This window comes from Scyliorhinus torazame, chromosome 17 (assembly GCF_047496885.1).
Source record: "Scyliorhinus torazame isolate Kashiwa2021f chromosome 17, sScyTor2.1, whole genome shotgun sequence".
NCBI classification, from domain to species: domain Eukaryota; kingdom Metazoa; phylum Chordata; class Chondrichthyes; order Carcharhiniformes; family Scyliorhinidae; genus Scyliorhinus; species Scyliorhinus torazame.
This window is the reverse complement of record NC_092723.1, coordinates 161,104,478-161,122,949: the sequence shown is the minus strand read 5'-3', so window position 1 is coordinate 161,122,949 and position 18,472 is coordinate 161,104,478. Positions and strand designations below refer to the sequence as shown.

The 18,472-nt window shown below is 47.0% G+C and overlaps 1 protein-coding gene across 3 annotated transcripts in view; it reads right to left on the bottom strand.

Annotated features, from left to right (window-relative positions):
- Positions 1-13,418, bottom strand: part of rsph10b (radial spoke head 10 homolog B) — a 128,454-nt gene extending 115,036 nt beyond the window's left edge. For all 3 annotated transcript variants that reach the window (XM_072481532.1, XM_072481530.1, XM_072481533.1), the window contains exons 1-4: positions 13,111-13,418; positions 9,826-9,901; positions 5,022-5,090; positions 1,493-1,666 (exon numbers count right to left, since the gene is read on the bottom strand). In XM_072481532.1, coding sequence (XP_072337633.1) covers positions 1,493-1,666; positions 5,022-5,090; positions 9,826-9,901; positions 13,111-13,388 — 597 coding nt within the window. In that variant the 5' untranslated portion in view covers positions 13,389-13,418. The remainder of the gene's footprint in view (positions 1-1,492; positions 1,667-5,021; positions 5,091-9,825; positions 9,902-13,110) is intronic.
- Between the last annotated feature and the right edge of the window lie 5,054 nt (positions 13,419-18,472).

The following is an 18,472-nucleotide window of genomic DNA, read 5'->3' as shown; positions in this document are numbered from 1 at the left end:
GAGCCAGAAGGTCTTCAGAGATGGTTGCTTGGAATAATGGCTACCTACTTAAATAGTGGCTCATGACTCCAGTGTGTTACCCTCAGACTCTAGTTGAGGAAAGGTACAGTGCTGCTCATGCCACCACATGCTCCCTCACAGAACAGACCATAGGACTGCTGAAGATGTGATTCAGATGCCTGGACCGCTCGGGTGGCTTTCTGCAATGTGCACCAGAGAAGGTTTGCTGCATCATTGCAGTTTGCTTTGCCCTTCACAATCTGGCTAAGCAGAGAGGTGAAACACTGCCAGAGGGTGACCTGATGGAGGAGGAATCCTCCTCAGATTATGATGGTGAGGTGCAGGAGACCCAAGGGGATCATGGTGCCATGTGTCATGGAGGAGGGGAGATGTGGGAAGTGTGCCTGTGATGCCCTCATAGTTGAAAGATTCTAAGAGGAGTAAAACATTGTCCGATCACCAGGAGACATCTCCTCTAGCACTCCAGGCCATATAAGGAAGAAAACATTTCTGCAAAGGAAGTGTGGACTAACGTCGGGCTCTCATCCTAAAGCACATGTCTTGGTTTGAGACTCTATCTGTTAGGAAACCCAGATACGCAAAGAGTCACATGTCTGATGTGCCCTTATCCGCCATTGTTGTCCTTTGAGGACTAATGATTGAGACCTGACCCATCATACAGTCCTGAATAAAGAATTATACACATCTCCCTGAAAACACACAAGGGTCTGGTACTAAGTTACACTGAGGTTGACATCATAACAATGATAAGAGAATTGCAAAGATCCAAAAAATAATTCTTTCATCTGACCATTTATATACCAATGGAATGGTTTTCAAAAAGTGCAATTTATCCGCAGTGCTAGAGCACCTGTGACCCTGAAGTGGTCAACATTTTTTAACTTTCCTCATCCTACCACTACACATTGGTGCAGCCCTGTCATCTGCAGCAGGGGCAGAGGGTGCCTGCTGAGTGCCACCTCCTGATATCCGGTGACCTGAACCCTGGAGTTACCCAGCCTCATTAGGCTCTCCTGCTCAGGGACAGAAGCACCTCAATCCGAAATACGATTGGTCCGTGGATTTCAGATAATGTATACTCGACCTGTAAAATGTTGCACAATGAAATTATAACTACGCTAAATGCCACAGGGTTCAAAATAAAATACTTCTCATTTACCGGCACTAATAATTTTAACCTAAAAACAGTTTACTGATTTTCGTGGACCCAAATGATTAATACATCGGAAAACAAAATAATAATAGATTTAGAAATGATACGACAACACATTTGCTTAGAGCTCCTGCACCTCAACATTTGCCACTGCACCATTGGCTGAATGAGGTAGCTTAACCCATAATAGCATCCAGTCCTCTAATCATAATGACTTAAAAGTTCTTGACTACAGTAAGTCTGTAAACAAGTAAAATTAGTGGCATCGCAACACGTAAAAGAAAAATAAAGATCAAAAAAAGAGAAATTTGTTTTTACCTTCCCATGTCTCTTCGCTTTATTCCACTCTCCAGTGTAAGAAATGGATTGATCCGCACTTGTGAACATCCCCTGTCCATGGCGTATTCCATTTAGCACCTCCCCAACATATGTGCTGCCATTTTTCCATGTGTAGGTGCCATGGCCTGTCGGGGTATTCAATGAAAAATCTCCCTGTAGAAAAACATTTAAACCATATTTAAGGCATGAAGTCTTAATTATTCAGTATTGAGAGAATCATCGACTTAAAAGGACGCGATCATCCGGCCACGATGCGCCAGAAAAGTTACTCGCCACAGCACAGTGTGGCCAGTGAAAGCCAGGAGACCCCGCTTCCGGGATCCAGCCGGCTTGCAATGCCTCGTGAGATTCAACGCAATTTTGCGAGACTTTGCAAGAAAAAGCTCACCCACAATGCGCGGGATCAATATTTGGCAAATCTGCATATTAAAGTGAGGCAGTTAGCCATACTCTAAACTGCAGATTCCTAAGGTACCTGAAGCTTTGGAATTCAATCCCTTTGCCTCGAGTACCTCGAGCAAGCAGCGTTTGGTACTAGTCCCCTCAAACAGGGAGCAGACAGAACGGCACTTGTGGGGGTCTCGGAGGCCCCCAGCTGCATGGCCTTTGGGCAGGCTGGTACCCTGGCACTGTGAGTGCCACATGGGCATCCTAGTAATGCCAGCCTGGCAGTGCCACCTGGGTGTCAGCCTGGCACTGTCCAGGTGCCACTGCCAGCTGGCAGAAGCACTGCCAGGTTGGCACTGCAAAGGTTCCAAGCTGACATTTTCTGCACACACGTGATTGGGCCGGGCTTTGCACACGGTGGGTGGGTGTTGGGGGGGGGGGGATGCAGGGACCCTCCCATGTTGCGTTTGGGCTGGGGGGAGGTCAGTGATTTTGTTTTGTGGGCCTTGGCGATCAGGACGCAATTTAGAAATGGTGTCCCGATCTCTCACTACAATAGGGAGTTCCGGCGAGCAGAGCTCCCTGTTGTAAAAATGGGACTATGTGCGGCCTCAGATGCGCGTTACACGTTTAGGCCCCTTATTCAATGCTACACTGCGAGTGCCGGGAAACATGCGGCTAAACGCGCTCGCTAGAGGACTTTGTTCCCTTTTGAGAAGATCGCACCATAGAATTAGACATATTTAATTATTTGAGATAAAGTGGAGCCAAACAGATTATTGTAAAGAAAGACTTAAAATAGCTCCTTTCATGACCTCAACTTCCCAAAGTGCTTTACAGCAAATGAAATTCATTTGTAGTGTAGTCAGTGTTGTATTTTTATTAAATACGGCAGCTGATTTACACATAGCACAGTCCCACAGACATTAATATGATGACGTATTGGGTTCCTTTGGCATGGAAAGAACCTCACCAATATATATTTTAAAACGTTATCCTTATTGCTATTTTTGTTTTCAAACTGGACTTTTTCTGCTGATCAAAGAAAATTAAGATGGCTGCTACAAATCACCTGATCATAAGAGTTGACCCTCTGTCTGGGAGCTATCCCCAGGAGTTTCAGGACAAAGTAATTTTTTTCTCAGTTTCTGGAATGTCACACCTCATTATGTCTAGAGAGCTACTAACAGAATTACATCACACTAGGGATTATTCAGACCAATTGCAATGAGTACTCCTGAGATTCCTTTTGCATTTGACAAGCCAACTTTTCTAGTGGAGTTAGTGGATCTGCTGAGACAATGGCTTTCCAAATGCCAGACCCTCAACATAAATGGCATCTCTTTCAACAACTAATGATTGAAACATTATTAATCCTGAAAGCAAAGCCATTTCCAGATGCCGGATAAACATCCCTTTGAAATTATTGTGGAGAAGGAAGTTCACATTACCCAAGCTTCCGGACAGTTCAATATTGCATCTTTTCTTTTTACAGGCAGTCTGCTGTTTAACATTCAACTATTAAAGGGCAGCATGGTGGCGCAGTGGTAGTACTGCAGTCTCACGGCACCGAGGTCCCAGGTTCGATCCCGGCTCTGGGTCACTGTCCATGTGGAGTTTGCACATTCTACCCGTGTTTGCGTGGGTTTCGCCCCCACAACTCAAAGATGTGCAAGGTAGGTGGATTGAACAAGCTAAATTGCCCCTTAATTGGAAAAATGAATTGGGTACTCTAAATTTATTTTAAAAACATTCAACTACTAAGACACAAAGAAGCAGGCTCCTCCAGGTAGACAACCTACCCATTTAACCTGATTTTTCTGGAGGATTTTGTAACATTGCCTACAGAACTGACTCGATCTCTTGCCTACAGAACTGACTCAATCTCGGTGTGCCTGCCTCATCTTCAGATACCAGCCCCATCTGAAAAGCAATTCTCCAATGCCAGTATTCAGCCAGTCGATCTCAAATGCTTAAGTGAAAGAATTCCTTATTGGACGCTGGAACTCACATGAACCAGTATTCATTTTTCTGTGGTTCTTGAACTGCAAAACACCATTTATCTATCCCTCCCTTTATGTGTGAGTTTGCAGAGTGTGTCATTGCGGACTCTCCTTTTCACAGGTTTTGAAAGTGTAAAATAAACTAACCTTCTGAATTAATACTAGCTCGAGTTTGCTGTGGATTGGTAGTAAAATAGCTTCACAAAACCAAAGAGGTTGGAAAAACATGCCACCGATCACTCTTTAAAAACAAATTCAAACACCTTCTGCTTAAGCACAGGTGGCAATAGGAAATCAGTGCAGTTTGAACTCTCTCCTGTCTGTAACACCAGATCATCTTTACTACTGATGTTGGTTGACGGATTAATATTCACCAAGAGGACACGGAGAACTTCCCTGCTCTCCTTTGACATAGCAGTGATGGGGCCTTTTACATTACTTGAGAGGGTTTAATGTCTCAACCGAAAGACAATGCAAGACTTTCTCAGTACTGCACCAGGAGTGTCAGCCTGGAGTGGGACTTGAGTCTCCAGAGACAAATATAATTTATTGGTTGAAACATTTTGGTCATGAAAAAATAAATGTCCATTCTTCTTTAACAAAAGTCCAAGACTGGGCGGGATTTACCGATAATCTGCAACTCGCTGCATGTTTTTCAGTGGTCCGCCAGCGGGATTTTCTGGTCCCACCGTTGTCAACGGGATTTCTCGTTGACTGCACCCCTCGTCGCCAGGAAACCTGTGCGCCATCGGTTTGAACGGAATATCCCGTCAGAGTGAACAGCCGGTAAATTCCGCCCACTGACTCGTGTTACTCCAAAAGGTTTGATCATGTCCAGGCAGCACCAAAACCCAACACTAAGCTAAGAGCAATGCATGAATACATTAAACAAGATTCTGCAACAATTGCAGTGTTGCATTGTACATCTTATCTACCATGCACAAGGCCTTCAGAAAACATGCTCTGTGGGAAAACATTAAAATAACAATCCTTACATTACAGAAAATGTAAGGTATTCACCAACTTGCTAATCTCATTACATCTCTATTTCAGTAGGCATGTATTCCCAATCAGTCTGAAAAGCTTGAGAACACGGATGTGCCTTGGCATTTCCTTACTTCATACTTTATTCCATTCTTCCATGTGTAAGTGCCTGCACCATGCATAAGGCCTTCAGAAAACATACCCTGTGGGAAAATATTAAAGTAACAACCATTACAACGTTATAGAAAATAAAACAAAGTTTTAAAGCTTGTGGAACATAGGGATGGCGTTCGAGGGATGGCAACAGTGGGGATCTGGGTGTGCCAGCAGTGGACAGCAATGCTTTTGTGGAATGCTCCTCCCAGCTCAACATGCAGGTAAGTAAAGTTGCTTTGTTGATTGTAGACTATTAGGCCTTCTGTAGGCCTGGCAATCCTAAATGGAGCTCGCACCAGCTACATCAGGACAAACCAATATTACAGAGGGAGTTTCAAACAGGCAATAGGCCCTTTGCTTGCATATGATTTATTTGTTAAGGTTCAATCTCGGTCTGCCAATGACTGTACTCACTCATCGGTAACTATACACTTCATAATTTGACTGATTTTAAGGGAGAACAAATTGTAGCTGCTGAAGTAAATATTTCAATTCTTGTTAATTAAAATAGTATTTTGTTTAATTGAATATGATAAATATTAGTGATTCAGCCACTGTGATGTTTGAATTTTATGACTTAACATTAGTATTTATCTCAATATTATAGCAAGTGAGCAGTAAGGTTTCAAAACCAGTTTCTCTGGCCTTCTTGACAGTAATATCCAAAGAACAAATGCAAACCACAAATGCAGCTTGTTCAAATGTTGAACTAACAAGTTAATTACATTTAACAAATATCAATATAAAGTTCCACTGAACTTATCTGATTATTTCCTTTGGTCAACTGAGAAAAGCAGGGAATCGAATTTGGGTAGTTGAAGCAGACAGAAATAGAAAGACCGGCCATCATTCAGTTTCGCTGACAATATCATGAATGGGAGCATATCCTAACCAGTGACAGAGGACCCGACCTAATGAGGGATGTTCTTTCCTTAAAGGGTGCTTCTGGGAATACCCTTTCTTGTGAGGTGCGATTAAACAGAATGGGCTTCGGGCAGAATTCTCCGTTTCTGAGACGAAGTGTTGACGCCGATGCAGAATATGTGGACTTTCACGACAGAAAAACCAGTGTAGGGGGCAGCACGATGGGGCAGTGGTTAGCATTGCTGCCTCACTGCGCCGAGATCCCAAGTTCGATCCTGGCTCTGGGTTACTGTCCATGTGGCGTTTGTACATTCTCCCCGTGTTTGCTTGGGTATTGTCCCCACAAACCAACGATGTGCAGGCTAGGTGAATTGGCCATGCTAAATTGCCCCTTAATTGGAAAAAATGAATTGGGTACTCTAAAACTAAAAAAGAAGAAAAACCGGTGTCACAACTGGACTGAATACACCACTGTTAAGGGGCTAGCACTGGCGTCACGTGGAATACAATCGAGTCGAGTGAGAAATGGTGTTGGATTCGTCGGTTTTGTGATTTGCACTCAAAGGCTGACAAGCTTCAGCTGCATATACACGCTTAACTCCCCACACATACCATCCCAGCCAACAAGATGGCAGTAAAGAGAGCGGCACCAAGGTTTGAGGACGTAGAGCTCAAGACCCTCTTGGACGTTGTGGAGGAAAAGAGGATGACCCTACCCTGGTCCGGGAAGGAGGCTGCCAGCCGCTGCAGTTCGCTGTGCCTGGGCGAAGGTGTCAGAGGCCGTCAGCGCCATGGGCAACACCGTCTGAACACCAGGTCAGCAGTGCTGGAAAAAACTGCATAATCTCCTCAGGGCGGCCAGGGTGTGTAGGAAGCACTGTGCCCCGGCACTATACCGCAACCCACACACCCGTAACCCGATACCCCACCACTAGGAGGATGGTCGAACCCTATCCTGCACCACATGCTAGTACCCATACCGACCGCCATGGCTAGGTGCCCTGGCCACTGAGGCCACCAGCTATCCACCCCCTAGGCTGTATGCGTCGGACTGCCTAACATTCTCATTTTCTGTCTCCCCCCGCCCCCCGAAGGCCACACACAACTGCCGGGAGCGGGAGAAGATAAGAGGGGGACCGCTGGACCTGACATAGCTTTAGGGCCCATAAGGCCAAATTAGACACTACTTAAGTTGGCACGGCTGCAGGACACAGTTTAGTTATAGGGGCTGGGACACAAACCTGTATATATGCGTTCACATTAAACACCTGTTGCCACTGTTACAACCTGCCTCGGTGCTCTGTTAGAAGGGTGTGAGGGTTGGGCTGGTCTGGGTTGCCGGATGTGGGATGGGGGGGGGGGGGGGGGGGGGGGGCGGGGAAGAGAGAGAATGGGGGGACCTTCCTGAGGGTGGCCCGGGCTCATCTGCTCCCCCCCCAAACTGTCGCTACCACCGGCACCCCAGGGATGCGATGGGACCATGTGATGAAATTGCCAGCTCGCATTCAGGGATCATCCAGGTGGACGGGAGTCAGATGTTAGCTTATGATGAGGAGCACCAGAGCTCATCACAAAGCGGGTTGTCAACATCCTCCTTCCCATGGACCACACCCAATGTTGCTGCCAACCCACGGCTCCCTCCCCATGGTGCGACTGGCATGTACCATGGAGAGAGTTGCAGACGGGGGAGGAGGGGGGAGTGAGGGGTTGGGATGCGGTGTCCATGCCCCTTCTGACCAGTGACCCCCCAGTCAGTGAAACTGGAGACGATCAGAGCGCCCCGTGCACGTTGGCCCTGGCGCACATGTCGTGCGGCCTTCCGTGCCTGCCTGGGCTCCATGTCCTGCCCAACCTCGCTCTTCCCACATCCTCCTTATCTGACGGGGCCTGTCTTTCCTTTAACTCCTCCAACACATCGCCCCTCTGCTGTCCAATGTTGTGGAGGACGCAGTGCAGGCGACCCTCTCAGCATCATACTGGATGGCCCCTCCAAAGTGGTCCAGGCACCTGAACCGCATCTACAGGAGGCCGACGCACTGCTCAATCACTCCCCAGGTCACTGATTGGGCATCATTGTAGCAGGTCTCCGCGTCAGTCTGTGGCCTCCAGATAGGCGTCATCAGCCATGACTGCAGTGGATAACCTATGCTACCCAGGAGCCAAACCCCCAGACGGGAGGGGGGGCATGTCTCAAACATGTCGGGAATCGTCGAGTGTGTCAGAATGAAGGCGTCGTGCACCCGGCCTGGGTACCAGGCACAAACCTGTAAGATGCGCATCTAATGGTCAAATATCAACTGCACGTTTATCAAGTGGAACCCCTTTCGGTTTGAGTACAGCGGCCTATTATCCACAGGTGCCCGTAGGGGGACGTGCATCCCGTTGATCCGAGGCATCCCGTTTATGGCCGCGAACCCCGCTGCCCGAGCATCCTGGTAGGCTCGGTCTACATTGAAGTGGATGTATTGAAGCACCTGGGCATATAGGGCCTCCGTGACGGTACATATGCACCTGTGCACAGAGGTCTGAGAGATCCCGGGCAGGTCCCCACTCAGTGCCTGGAAGGACCCTGTCACGTGAAAGTTCAAGGCGACCGTCACCTTTACAGTCACCGGGAACGAGTGTCCTTCCCCGTACCCCCGCAGTGCCAGGTGCTCCATTGTGTGGTAGATATGCTGCACTGTCTTCCTGCGCAGCCGGAGTCTTCGATGGCATGCCTGGCCTAGCAGGTCCTCGAATGACAGGCGGTGTCGGCACGCACGAGGCCTCCTGCAGCGCTTCCTTGGCACCCCCTCCTCCTCGGCCTGTTGGGCAGCCGGCTCTCCAATGTGGGCGGCTGCTACCTGCCCTGCTTCCCCCCGCTCCGCAGGTGTTGCCCTAGGTGGGTCGCTGGTGGGTGGCGGCCGGGTTTTGGTGGGGGGTGGTGCCCAAACGGTTGGTGTCACTCTGCAAAACCAGGGGTCAGGTGGGTGTGTAGCAAATTGGCTGCTTTGCAGGCCATGGTAGTCCCTGACTGGACACTGCACCAGTCCATAGGGAGTCGCCCCGGCCACTCGGCCTGTTCCCCCGTCACCCCCACCCTGGCAGGGGCCCCTCTCCGTGTCCTACCTCCTCTCTCTCTTCCTCAGCAGCCACCAGACCAGTTTCATGATTTTTAATAGCACACGGGAACTCGGCCCATTAGAGGTGGAGAATCGCGGAGGCCCCGGAGAATACCGGGTCGGGCTCGCTAATGACAGGCACAGTGTCTACTGTACGTGCATTCAGGAACGCATTGGCGCCACTGTCGAGGTGACAGAGAATCGTGATTTGACATCAAATTGTCGCCCGGCACGATTTCGGCGTCGGAACCGATTCTCCGCCCAAATGCGGTTCCCAATTTAGCCATTGGCCGACGTAGAATCCCGGCCTTATTTTCTGGAGTTTTGAAGAATCAGAGGTGATCTCATTGAAATACATTAAATTCTTAGAGAGCTTGATAGGTTAGATGCTGAGAGCCTCTTTCTCCCTGGCTGAAAAGTCCAGAACTAAGGGTCAAATACCTGGATTTTCAACTATCGGTGAGGTTGGGATTAGGAGAAAGTTCCTCACCCAGAGGATTGTAAAACTTTGGAATTCAATACGCCAGAATTCAATATCTTGAGTATAGTCAAGATTGACATCAACAATTTTTGGGGCATGAAGGGAATCAAGGGATATGGGTTAGGAAAGTTTAGTTAGACGTTCAGCCAATCTTATTGAATGGAGGAGTAGGCTCCAGGGAATGAAGCTCTATGGCCTACTCCTGCTTCCAATGACCTCAGTTGATACAATATTCTGTAAGAAAGTTCCTCAACAATATTCATCATTGAGAATTCAAACTTCTGCTTAGAAGGTGAATGCTGAATGAAAAAGAATCGAAAGCAGAATTCCACTTACTTCATAAATGTGGCCTCCTTCAAAATGGGCAATCCCTACACCATCATAAAGGCCTCGTAAGGTCTCTCCCTCATAGCTTTAAAAGAAATGGCTTATTTTGATAATATAGAAATGTATTTTCTAAATTCACTGTAACATGTAACTTATCAACTCGGTTGTTTCATAACTTCTTTGTGGATATAATTTTGTCATTTCTCACTAAATTACATCAGTTACAAATGGGGTCTTCAGTCCAGGGAATTTTCTAGCTTTGCTGAAGTCACATGACGGCTGGAGAAATGACTTCTCTCCCAAATTGTCTCATGCACTTTCTGAGCAACTGGCTCAAAGCATTGTTGATAGAAGTGTGTGAGTTGGTGTGTCTCCTTACAGTTATTGTGCAGACTAGAGAAAGGTAATAGGACTTAATCCAAAAGAAAATGTTTCAGTTATTTTCTTGATTGGCAAAGTTTGTGTGCTCTTACTGTACTTTTTTAAAGTTTGAACACATGTTCATGCAAGTGTGTTCAATAGGTCAGAGCCCACAATACAATGCAGTAAACAAAAGCATAAAACCATTTTGAAGTTATGCAATAAAAGAGAAAATGCTGGAAATATTCAGCAAGTCTGGCAGTATGTGTGGAGATAGAAACAGAGTTAACATTTCAGGTAGATACCTTTCATCTGAATTGAAAGATGTTGGAGATGACGAATATTTAAGCATGTACAGAGCGATGAAAAAGTGAGGGCGGGGCATGGGAAGAACAGAAAGGAAAGGTCTGCAATTGGATGAAGGTTGGCGTGAATAAATGATAAAAGTGCTCTGTACAATAAAGTAAATTAGCGTGGGCAAGAAAATGTAATGTATACACACAACTGTTGATAAATAAGAGAAAAGCCAATAAAAAGATTTTTTTTTTTAAATGATAAAAATGATGATGGTGCAAACAAGGTAATAATGGAACAAGCATTGAGATTTTATACAGTTCTAAATGTTCTAAGCATTAGTGGTTGGTTTTTAATATTTTGAAGGGCAACCACCATCCCCCACCCTGCAAAATCAGTCTGTCTCATTTAAATTTATGTCAGGGGTGTCTAATTGTGTCATGTCAATGGTCTTCAATTCAGCTCTTAGATCCTGAAAACACTCAGTAGATTCAGTCAACATTTATAAAAAGAATCCCATGATTGTGGATATAGTAGGAACTAAAGGAAATGCTGGATTCTAGATGTAATTTCACCATATTTGCTCAGGTAAAATTGAATTTTTGAGTCAATATCTTAGGCCAGGTCATGAGGGTGGCTTTTACATGGGTATTATTTTTGAGAGGTTTTCATGTGGTTTAATTTGATCCCTTTGTTTTATAGTTTAGTTTTCCATTAGTTCGTCCCTAAAAAAGGGTCACTTTTGTTAGGATTATCATTTGATGACACTGGAGGTAACCCAGTGCCTCCTTGGGGGTTTAATTTTAAAAAGCCATCCCGTGGAGAATACAGTTGAGTCCAAAGTTTTGCACTTGGACTTTGTGTTTGAATGTCTGATAAAAGTTCCACTTACCTGTTCTCTCTGTGGATGCTACCTAATTTGTTGAATGTTCCCTGCATTTTACATAGAATTTACAGCACCAAAACAGACCATTCAGCCTGAATGGTCCAAGCTGGTGTATGTGTACCACAGGACCCTCCTTCCTCCCACCCTTCCTCATCTCACGATATCCTTCCTCATGTGCTTATCTTTAAATGCATCTGTGCTGAGAACTTCAACTACTCCTCAGGGTAGCAAGTTCCACACTGTAACCACTACTTTCTGTTTTCGCCTGATTCCCAGCTTGTTTTTTAATGTCTTTTGTTGCCACTCAGTAGGTCGGCAAGTCACATGTTTAGCAACGTTGCTTTCCTTCAGGTGAACTATAGAAGTAATAAGGTTATTAAATCCAATAAAAGGATTAATTAGTGAGAATGCAGGTGACCTGTATTACCAATGACAATGTATGTCTTAATAGTTAAGACACAGGTTAAGATTCAATTGGGTTAGCGGTCAAATTTAACAATAGTGGTAGGGGACAAAGTTCAGGTTAGGTTTAGATTTCGGGTTAAGGTTTTTGTGGTTGGGGGCAGGCCAAGATTTGGGTTAGAAGCAGAGGTTAAGGTTTTGGTTAGATTTAGAGTTCAGGTTAAGATTTTGAATTAGTGGGTTAGAGTCAAGGGTCAGGTTAGTGGTCAGATTTAAAATTAGGGTTCAATTGGGTTAGTGTTGGGGTTAAGGTCAAGGTTAGTGATGCGATTTAGAATTCAGGTTAAAGTTGGGATTAGCGATAGGTGCTGAGATTAGTCATTAGGTTTTAAATTATGGTTAATTATGAGTTAACCGCTGGCTGCATGCTAAGTTTGGGTGAGCAGTAGAGAGTTAAGGTGAGCGGCAACATTTAGTGCTCAGGGTTGGAATTCTCCTGCCGTTGCGATTCACTTTTCCCACCAGCAGCGCATCTCCACCTGCGGGTTTCCCAGCGACGTGCAGTGGCTTCAACAGGAAATCTCATTTACATGGGGAAGAACTTTTTTACACACAAGGTAGTGGGTGTCTGGAATTCACTGCCCGAGTTGGTGGTGAAGGCAGAGACCCTAAACTCTTTATAAAAAGTACTTGGACCTGCACCTATGGACCGGATGCAGGAAGGTGGGATTAGAAAGGGTGTCCTTGGGCTGGCATGGACAAGATTGGCCAAATGGCCTCCTTCTGTGCTGCAACTTTTCTGTGAAAAGCGGCGGGAGTACAGAATCCCAGCACCAGCGAACAACCCACCACCGAGAAACATGCGGCTGGGGGATCAGAGAATCCAGCCCCAGGTTAGAAGATGTTAAGTTCAGGTTAAGTTTAATAGTGAAGTACGGCAGCACGGTGGCGCAGTGGTTAGCATTGCTGCCTCACGGCGCTGAGGCCTCAGGTTCGATCCCCGCTCTGGGTTACTGTACGTGTGGAGTTTGCACATTCTCCCCGTGTTTGCGTGGGTTTCGCCCCCACAACCCAAAGATGTGCAGAGTAGGTATATTGGCCAGGCTAAATTGCCCCTTAATTGGAAAAAAATGAATTGGGTACTCTAAATTTTTTTTTAAAGTTTAGTAGTGAAGTTTACAGTTGGGGTGAAGATTAGAGAGAATGGTCAGGTGCAGGGTACAATTTCGATTAGAAGTTGGGCGATATGGTTTGTAGTTAGAGGTCAGCAACTCGTTAACCAGTGTCGAGGCGGGAGCTTGAATCTTATGAAGTGCCGGTCGAGCCCCTGTCGAACACCGGACGGGCCGCACCTCGCGACAATCAGTTTGGTCAGCACGGGCTCCTCGTAATGCAGGGCCGGGGCCTCCTGCGGCTGGCCGTGGCGCTCGGAGCCCTCGGACATGACCTCCGGGCTGGCTTCGTCCCGATGCTCGGTCACCACCCGACATGTCAGGTTCCCGTCCGAATGCACCATTTCGATCTCCGACACAGCCTCCTCCGTCAGCTCGCCAGACTTCCCCTTCGACAACTTCTCTTTCTCCTTCTCCTCCTTGCCCTTCTTCTTCTTTTTGTCCGACGCTCTCACCATCTTGGCGTCGCTCCTGGCAACGTGGCCCCGCCGTTACCAGGGCAATCCCTCTGCGCGCGCACGCGCCCCTGAACGGCGGGTTGCCGCAGGGCTCAGAACAAGCGCGCGTTTAGGATTCAAAACCTGTCCACCAGGTGCACTCTCACCTGTTCCACACCCCCTCCCCCGTGCACAGACAACCTGTTTTCACATCTTCTTTTCCAGCTCCTTATGTCTGCAATCTTTTTTTTTCACAATATCTCGGAGCAAAGGAGATTGAAGAGAGATTTGATAGAGGCACACAAAAAGATACACGGGTTTGGATAAGGTAAAGGGGAAAGGGGACTGCTCCCGTTAGCTGATGGTACAAGAACTAGGGGACACATATTGAAGGTTTTGGGGGGCAAGAGATGTAAGGGGAATGTGTGGAAGCACTTTATTACACAGCGAGCGCGTGCCTGGAACTCTGCCCCCTTGTGTGGTGTGGTGTGGTGGAGGCAATCGGTGATTTCAAAAGGACTTTGGATGGGCACTTAAAGGAAATAAACTTGTAGGGCTACAGGGATAGAGCACAGTAAGAAGTCTTACAACGCCAGGTTAAAGTCCAACAGGTTTGTTTTTCGAATCACTAGCTTTCGGAGCACAGCTCCTTCCTCAGGTGAATGAAGAGCAGTGCTCTGAAAGCTGGTGATTCGAAACAAACCTGTTGGACTTTAACCTGGTGTTGTAAGACTTCTTACTGTGCTCAACCCAGTCCATCGCCGACATCTCCACATCGTGATAATCTTGCAGGCATTCTTAGAAAAAAATCTGAGGACTGTTGCCTAAAAAGGTGTTTAACTCGGAGTTTAACTCAGCATAAATCGTCTGGGAAATGTGTGTATAACTATTAACTGTTTAAATGTGATGTTTAAAAAAAAGTTTAATAATAATTAAAGTCTCCAAAAGTGTTCTGATTTGTTTTACTTCTTACATCAGCGCAGGTACCTTCTCATAATAAAACTACAAACTGCAAATCATTGTGATAGCTTGTCCAAGTTTCCCTTTGGGATTTGGGCAGCCTAGCAATTACCACCTGCCATATCATAACAAGTGACTCCTGGGTCTCAAGATCACAGGTTTATAGCACAGAAATACTTTGGCCTATATGTCTGCGCTGGCTGAAAACGAGCCACCCAGCCTAACCACACTTTCCAACATTTGGTTATTTGCCCTGTGGGTTATGGCACTTGAGATGAATATCCATGGAATTGTACCTCAGCGAGGAGTGAAAACATCATGGCACAAAAGTGTGCTTTAATTAGTCAAAGATTAGCTTAAAATAAGTTTTGTAACTAGTTATATTTTAAAGCTTCCAGATGTTTAACTGGGACTGTCAAATTGACGAAATAATGGGCCATAACCTCTGGCCAGCGGCGGGAAGCCAGGAGCCGCCGATTAAAAAAAAAAAGTCTGCGCATTTACCTCCGCTCCGATGTTGCGACAAACCTTCCTTTCCCTGCGGTGACCTTGGTTCTCCGGTCTGCGCAAGGCTCCAGCGCGGTGCAGGAGTGAAGCCCTGCCTCCTTGTGCTGCAGCCAGCTTGGGAACGCCCAAAGAGGCATTTAAACAATAAAATTACAATGAAAACAGCAGGCAACTTCTTAAGCAAGTGTTTTAAAGGTATGTAGATGTTTCTTAAAGTTTTTTTTTCTCTTTCGTTTAAACAGGAATTACTACTGTTGTTGCTTCATTTAAAGTAATTTTAAAAAATTTTTATGAAAGGTGCTTATTTATAAGTTTAAAAAAATATTTTTTATTCTCCTTCACATTTCCTCCCAAATTTACACCCAACAATAAACAATAATCAGTGACGAATGTAATGTCAATCCCCAACGATCCCAGCCTCCCACCAAACCCCAGACATTAGCCCGCATGTTTTTTTTTAAAGAGTCCCCAATTCATTTTTTCCAAGGGGCAATTTAGCATGGCCAATCCACCTACCCTGCACATTTGTGGGTTGTGGGGGTGAAACCCACGCAAACATGGGGAGAATGTGCAAACTCCACACAGACAGTGACCCAGAGCCAGGATCGAACCTGGGGCCTTGGCGCCATGAGGCAACAGGGCTAACCCACTGTGCCACCGTGCTGCCCTTTTTAGCTTGCATGTTAACATATACAAATGATAAAAAGGAATCAGGAATCACCCATAGTCACCAGTAACACGTAGTCCCTCTCCCCCAACCCTCCCAGCTCCCCCACTAATGTTCGATGTGATCCAATCCTCGAAAGTGCATAATGAATAACGCCCATCAATTGTAGAACCTCTCCATCCTTCCCCTCAGTTCAAATTTGACCTTTTCAAGAGTCAAGAATTCCAGCAGGTTCTCCAGCCAGGCCAGGGCACAAGGTGGAGAGGTTGATCTCCACCCTAACAGGATCCGCTTTTGGATGATCAACGAGCCAAAGGCTACAACATCTGCCTCTGCGCCCATTTCTAACCCCGGCTGATCCGACACCCCGAATATGGCCTCCCAAGAGCCTGGGTCCAGTTTCATGTGCACCACTTTAGAGATTACCCGAAACACCTCCATCCAGTAATCCTCCAGCTTTGGACAGGACCAAAACTATGAATGTGGTTTGCTGGGAACCGCCCCCACAATGTTCACACACATCTTCTACCCCCTCAAAGAGCCGGCTCATTGTCGCCCTTGTAAGGTGTGCTCTATACACTACCTTCCGCTGTATCAGCCCCAACCTCGCACACAAGGAGGCGTTCACCCACCGGAGCACCTCACACCAGAACCCCTCCTCCATACCCTCTCCCAACTCTTCCTCCCACTTTGCCTTGATCCCTTCTAGCGGCGCCGTCTCCTCCTCCAAAATAGCCCCGTAAACCGCCAATACTACCCCCTTCTCCAGTCCCCCTGTCGTCAGCACCTCCTCCAGCAACATGGAAGCCGGCTCTACTGGGCTTATTTATTTAGAAGTTAAAATAGGTTTGGTCGGGCGGCACAGTGTAAGATTTTAAAAGCATTCCCGGGCTTTTTGCTGTCACTTTCTTTGTAACATGTAATTTTTTAATTAGTGTTTATAGAATCACTGCAGTGCAGAAAAAAGCCATTCAGCCCATCAAGTGTGCACTAATTCTGGAAGCACCCTACCCAAGCCCAAGCCCTTTCCCCACCTAACCGTTGGACACTAAGGGAGCAATTTAGCAAAGCTAATCCACCTAACCTGCACATTTTTGGACTGTGGCAGGAAGCCCAAGCACCCAGAGGAAACCGCGGCTGCACGGTGGTGAGCACTACTGCCTTACAGAGCCAGGGACCCGGGTTCAATTCCGGCCTTAGGTGACTATCTGTGTGGACTTTGTACGTTCTCCCCGTGTCTGCGTGGGTTTCGTCTGGGTGCTCTGGTTTCCTCCCACAGTCCAAAGATATGCAGGTTAGGTGGATTGGCCATGCCAACTTGCCCTTTAATGTCCAGGGGTGTACAGGTTAGGTTCCGGAGATAGGGCGGGGGAATGGACCCAGGTAGGGTACTCTTTCAGAGGGTCGGGGCAGACTTGATGGGCCAAATTGCCTCCTTCTGCACTGTAGAAATTCCATGGTTCCAGGAAATCCATGCAGTCATGGGGAGAATATACAAACACCACATAGTCATCCAAGGTCTGAATTGAACTCGGGTCCCTGGTGTTGAGGCAGCAGTGCTAACTGGTGTCCCACTGTGTCATTTGTGGTAAATATGTTTCTGCCGGTTTACTTCAATTATCTTCTTTTTTTTTTGGAATATTTTTATTGCCATTTTCAATTAACACAGTAACACTTTACATTCAATATTTACAGCAAGTGCAGTTCTTATACATATTAATAATAATAATAACTTGACTTCCGGGTACGGCGATGACCAGCTGAGTCGCACGTTTCGGCAGCTCCCTGTGAAACGGACTTTTGGGCTCTTGATAGGAGCCCCAACGGCAATTTTGACGGCTAAAAACACTGTGCGGTAAACCAGAAGGGAATCCCCCCTGGATACGGATGAAAAAAGGAGGAGAAAGTGGCCAGATTGCAGTGGATCCTTTAGAACAGCGGCAAGGAAGGCAAGCAAAAACCAAGATGGCGTCGGAAGGTGGCAGTTTAACATGGGGCCCTGAACAACAAGAGTTCTTGAAATGCTGTGTGGAAGAGATCAAAAAGGAAATGAAGAAAGAGCTGTTGGCCCCGATGCTACAGGCGATCGAAGGGCTAAAGGAGGAACAAAAGACCCAGGAGCGGGAGCTTCGGGTCGTGAAGGCAAAGGCAGCCGAGAATGAGGACGATATACAGGGCCTGGTGGTGAAGACGGAGACGCAGGAGGCACATCAGAAACGATGTGTGGAAAGGTTGGAGGCACTGGAAAACAACGCAAGGAGGAACAACCTGAGGATTCTTGGTCTTCCTGAAGGTGCGGAGGGAGCGGACGTCGGGGCATATGTGAGCACGATGCTGCACTCGTTAATGGGAGCAGAGGCCCCGGCGGGTCCGTTGGAGGTGGAGGGAGCATACCGAGTGATGGCGCGAGGACCGCGAGCAGGAGAAATTCCCAGAGCCATAGTGGTGAGATTCTTCCGTTTTAAGGATAGAGAAATGGTCCTTAGATGGGCGAAGAAAACTCGGAGCAGTAAATGGGAGAACGCGGTGATCCACGTTTATCAAGACTGGAGTGCGGAGGTGGCGAGAAGGAGGGCGAGCTTTAATCGGGCCAAGGCGGTGCTTCATAAAAAGAAGATAAAATTTGGAATGCTGCAACCGGCAAGACTGTGGGTCACATATCGAGGGAGGCACCATTACTTTGAGACGGCGGATGAAGCGTGGACTTTTATTGTGGAAGAAAAACTGGAATGAGCGGGTTATTAAAAAGAACGTTCGAACAAAGTGGTGGGGCGAATGTGGGGGGCAAAGAGGGGTTTTATGTACTAATCCTGCGATGTGGTAACTTTTCTCTCTCCCACAGGTGGTGATGGGGGGAGGAGGGGAGGTGGAGGAGATGGGGCGTTGGCCATTGGGGGCGGGGCCAAGGGAGAAGCGCGGGCTTGGTTCCCGCGCTATGATAATCATGGCGGGAATAGAGAAGCAGGAAGGA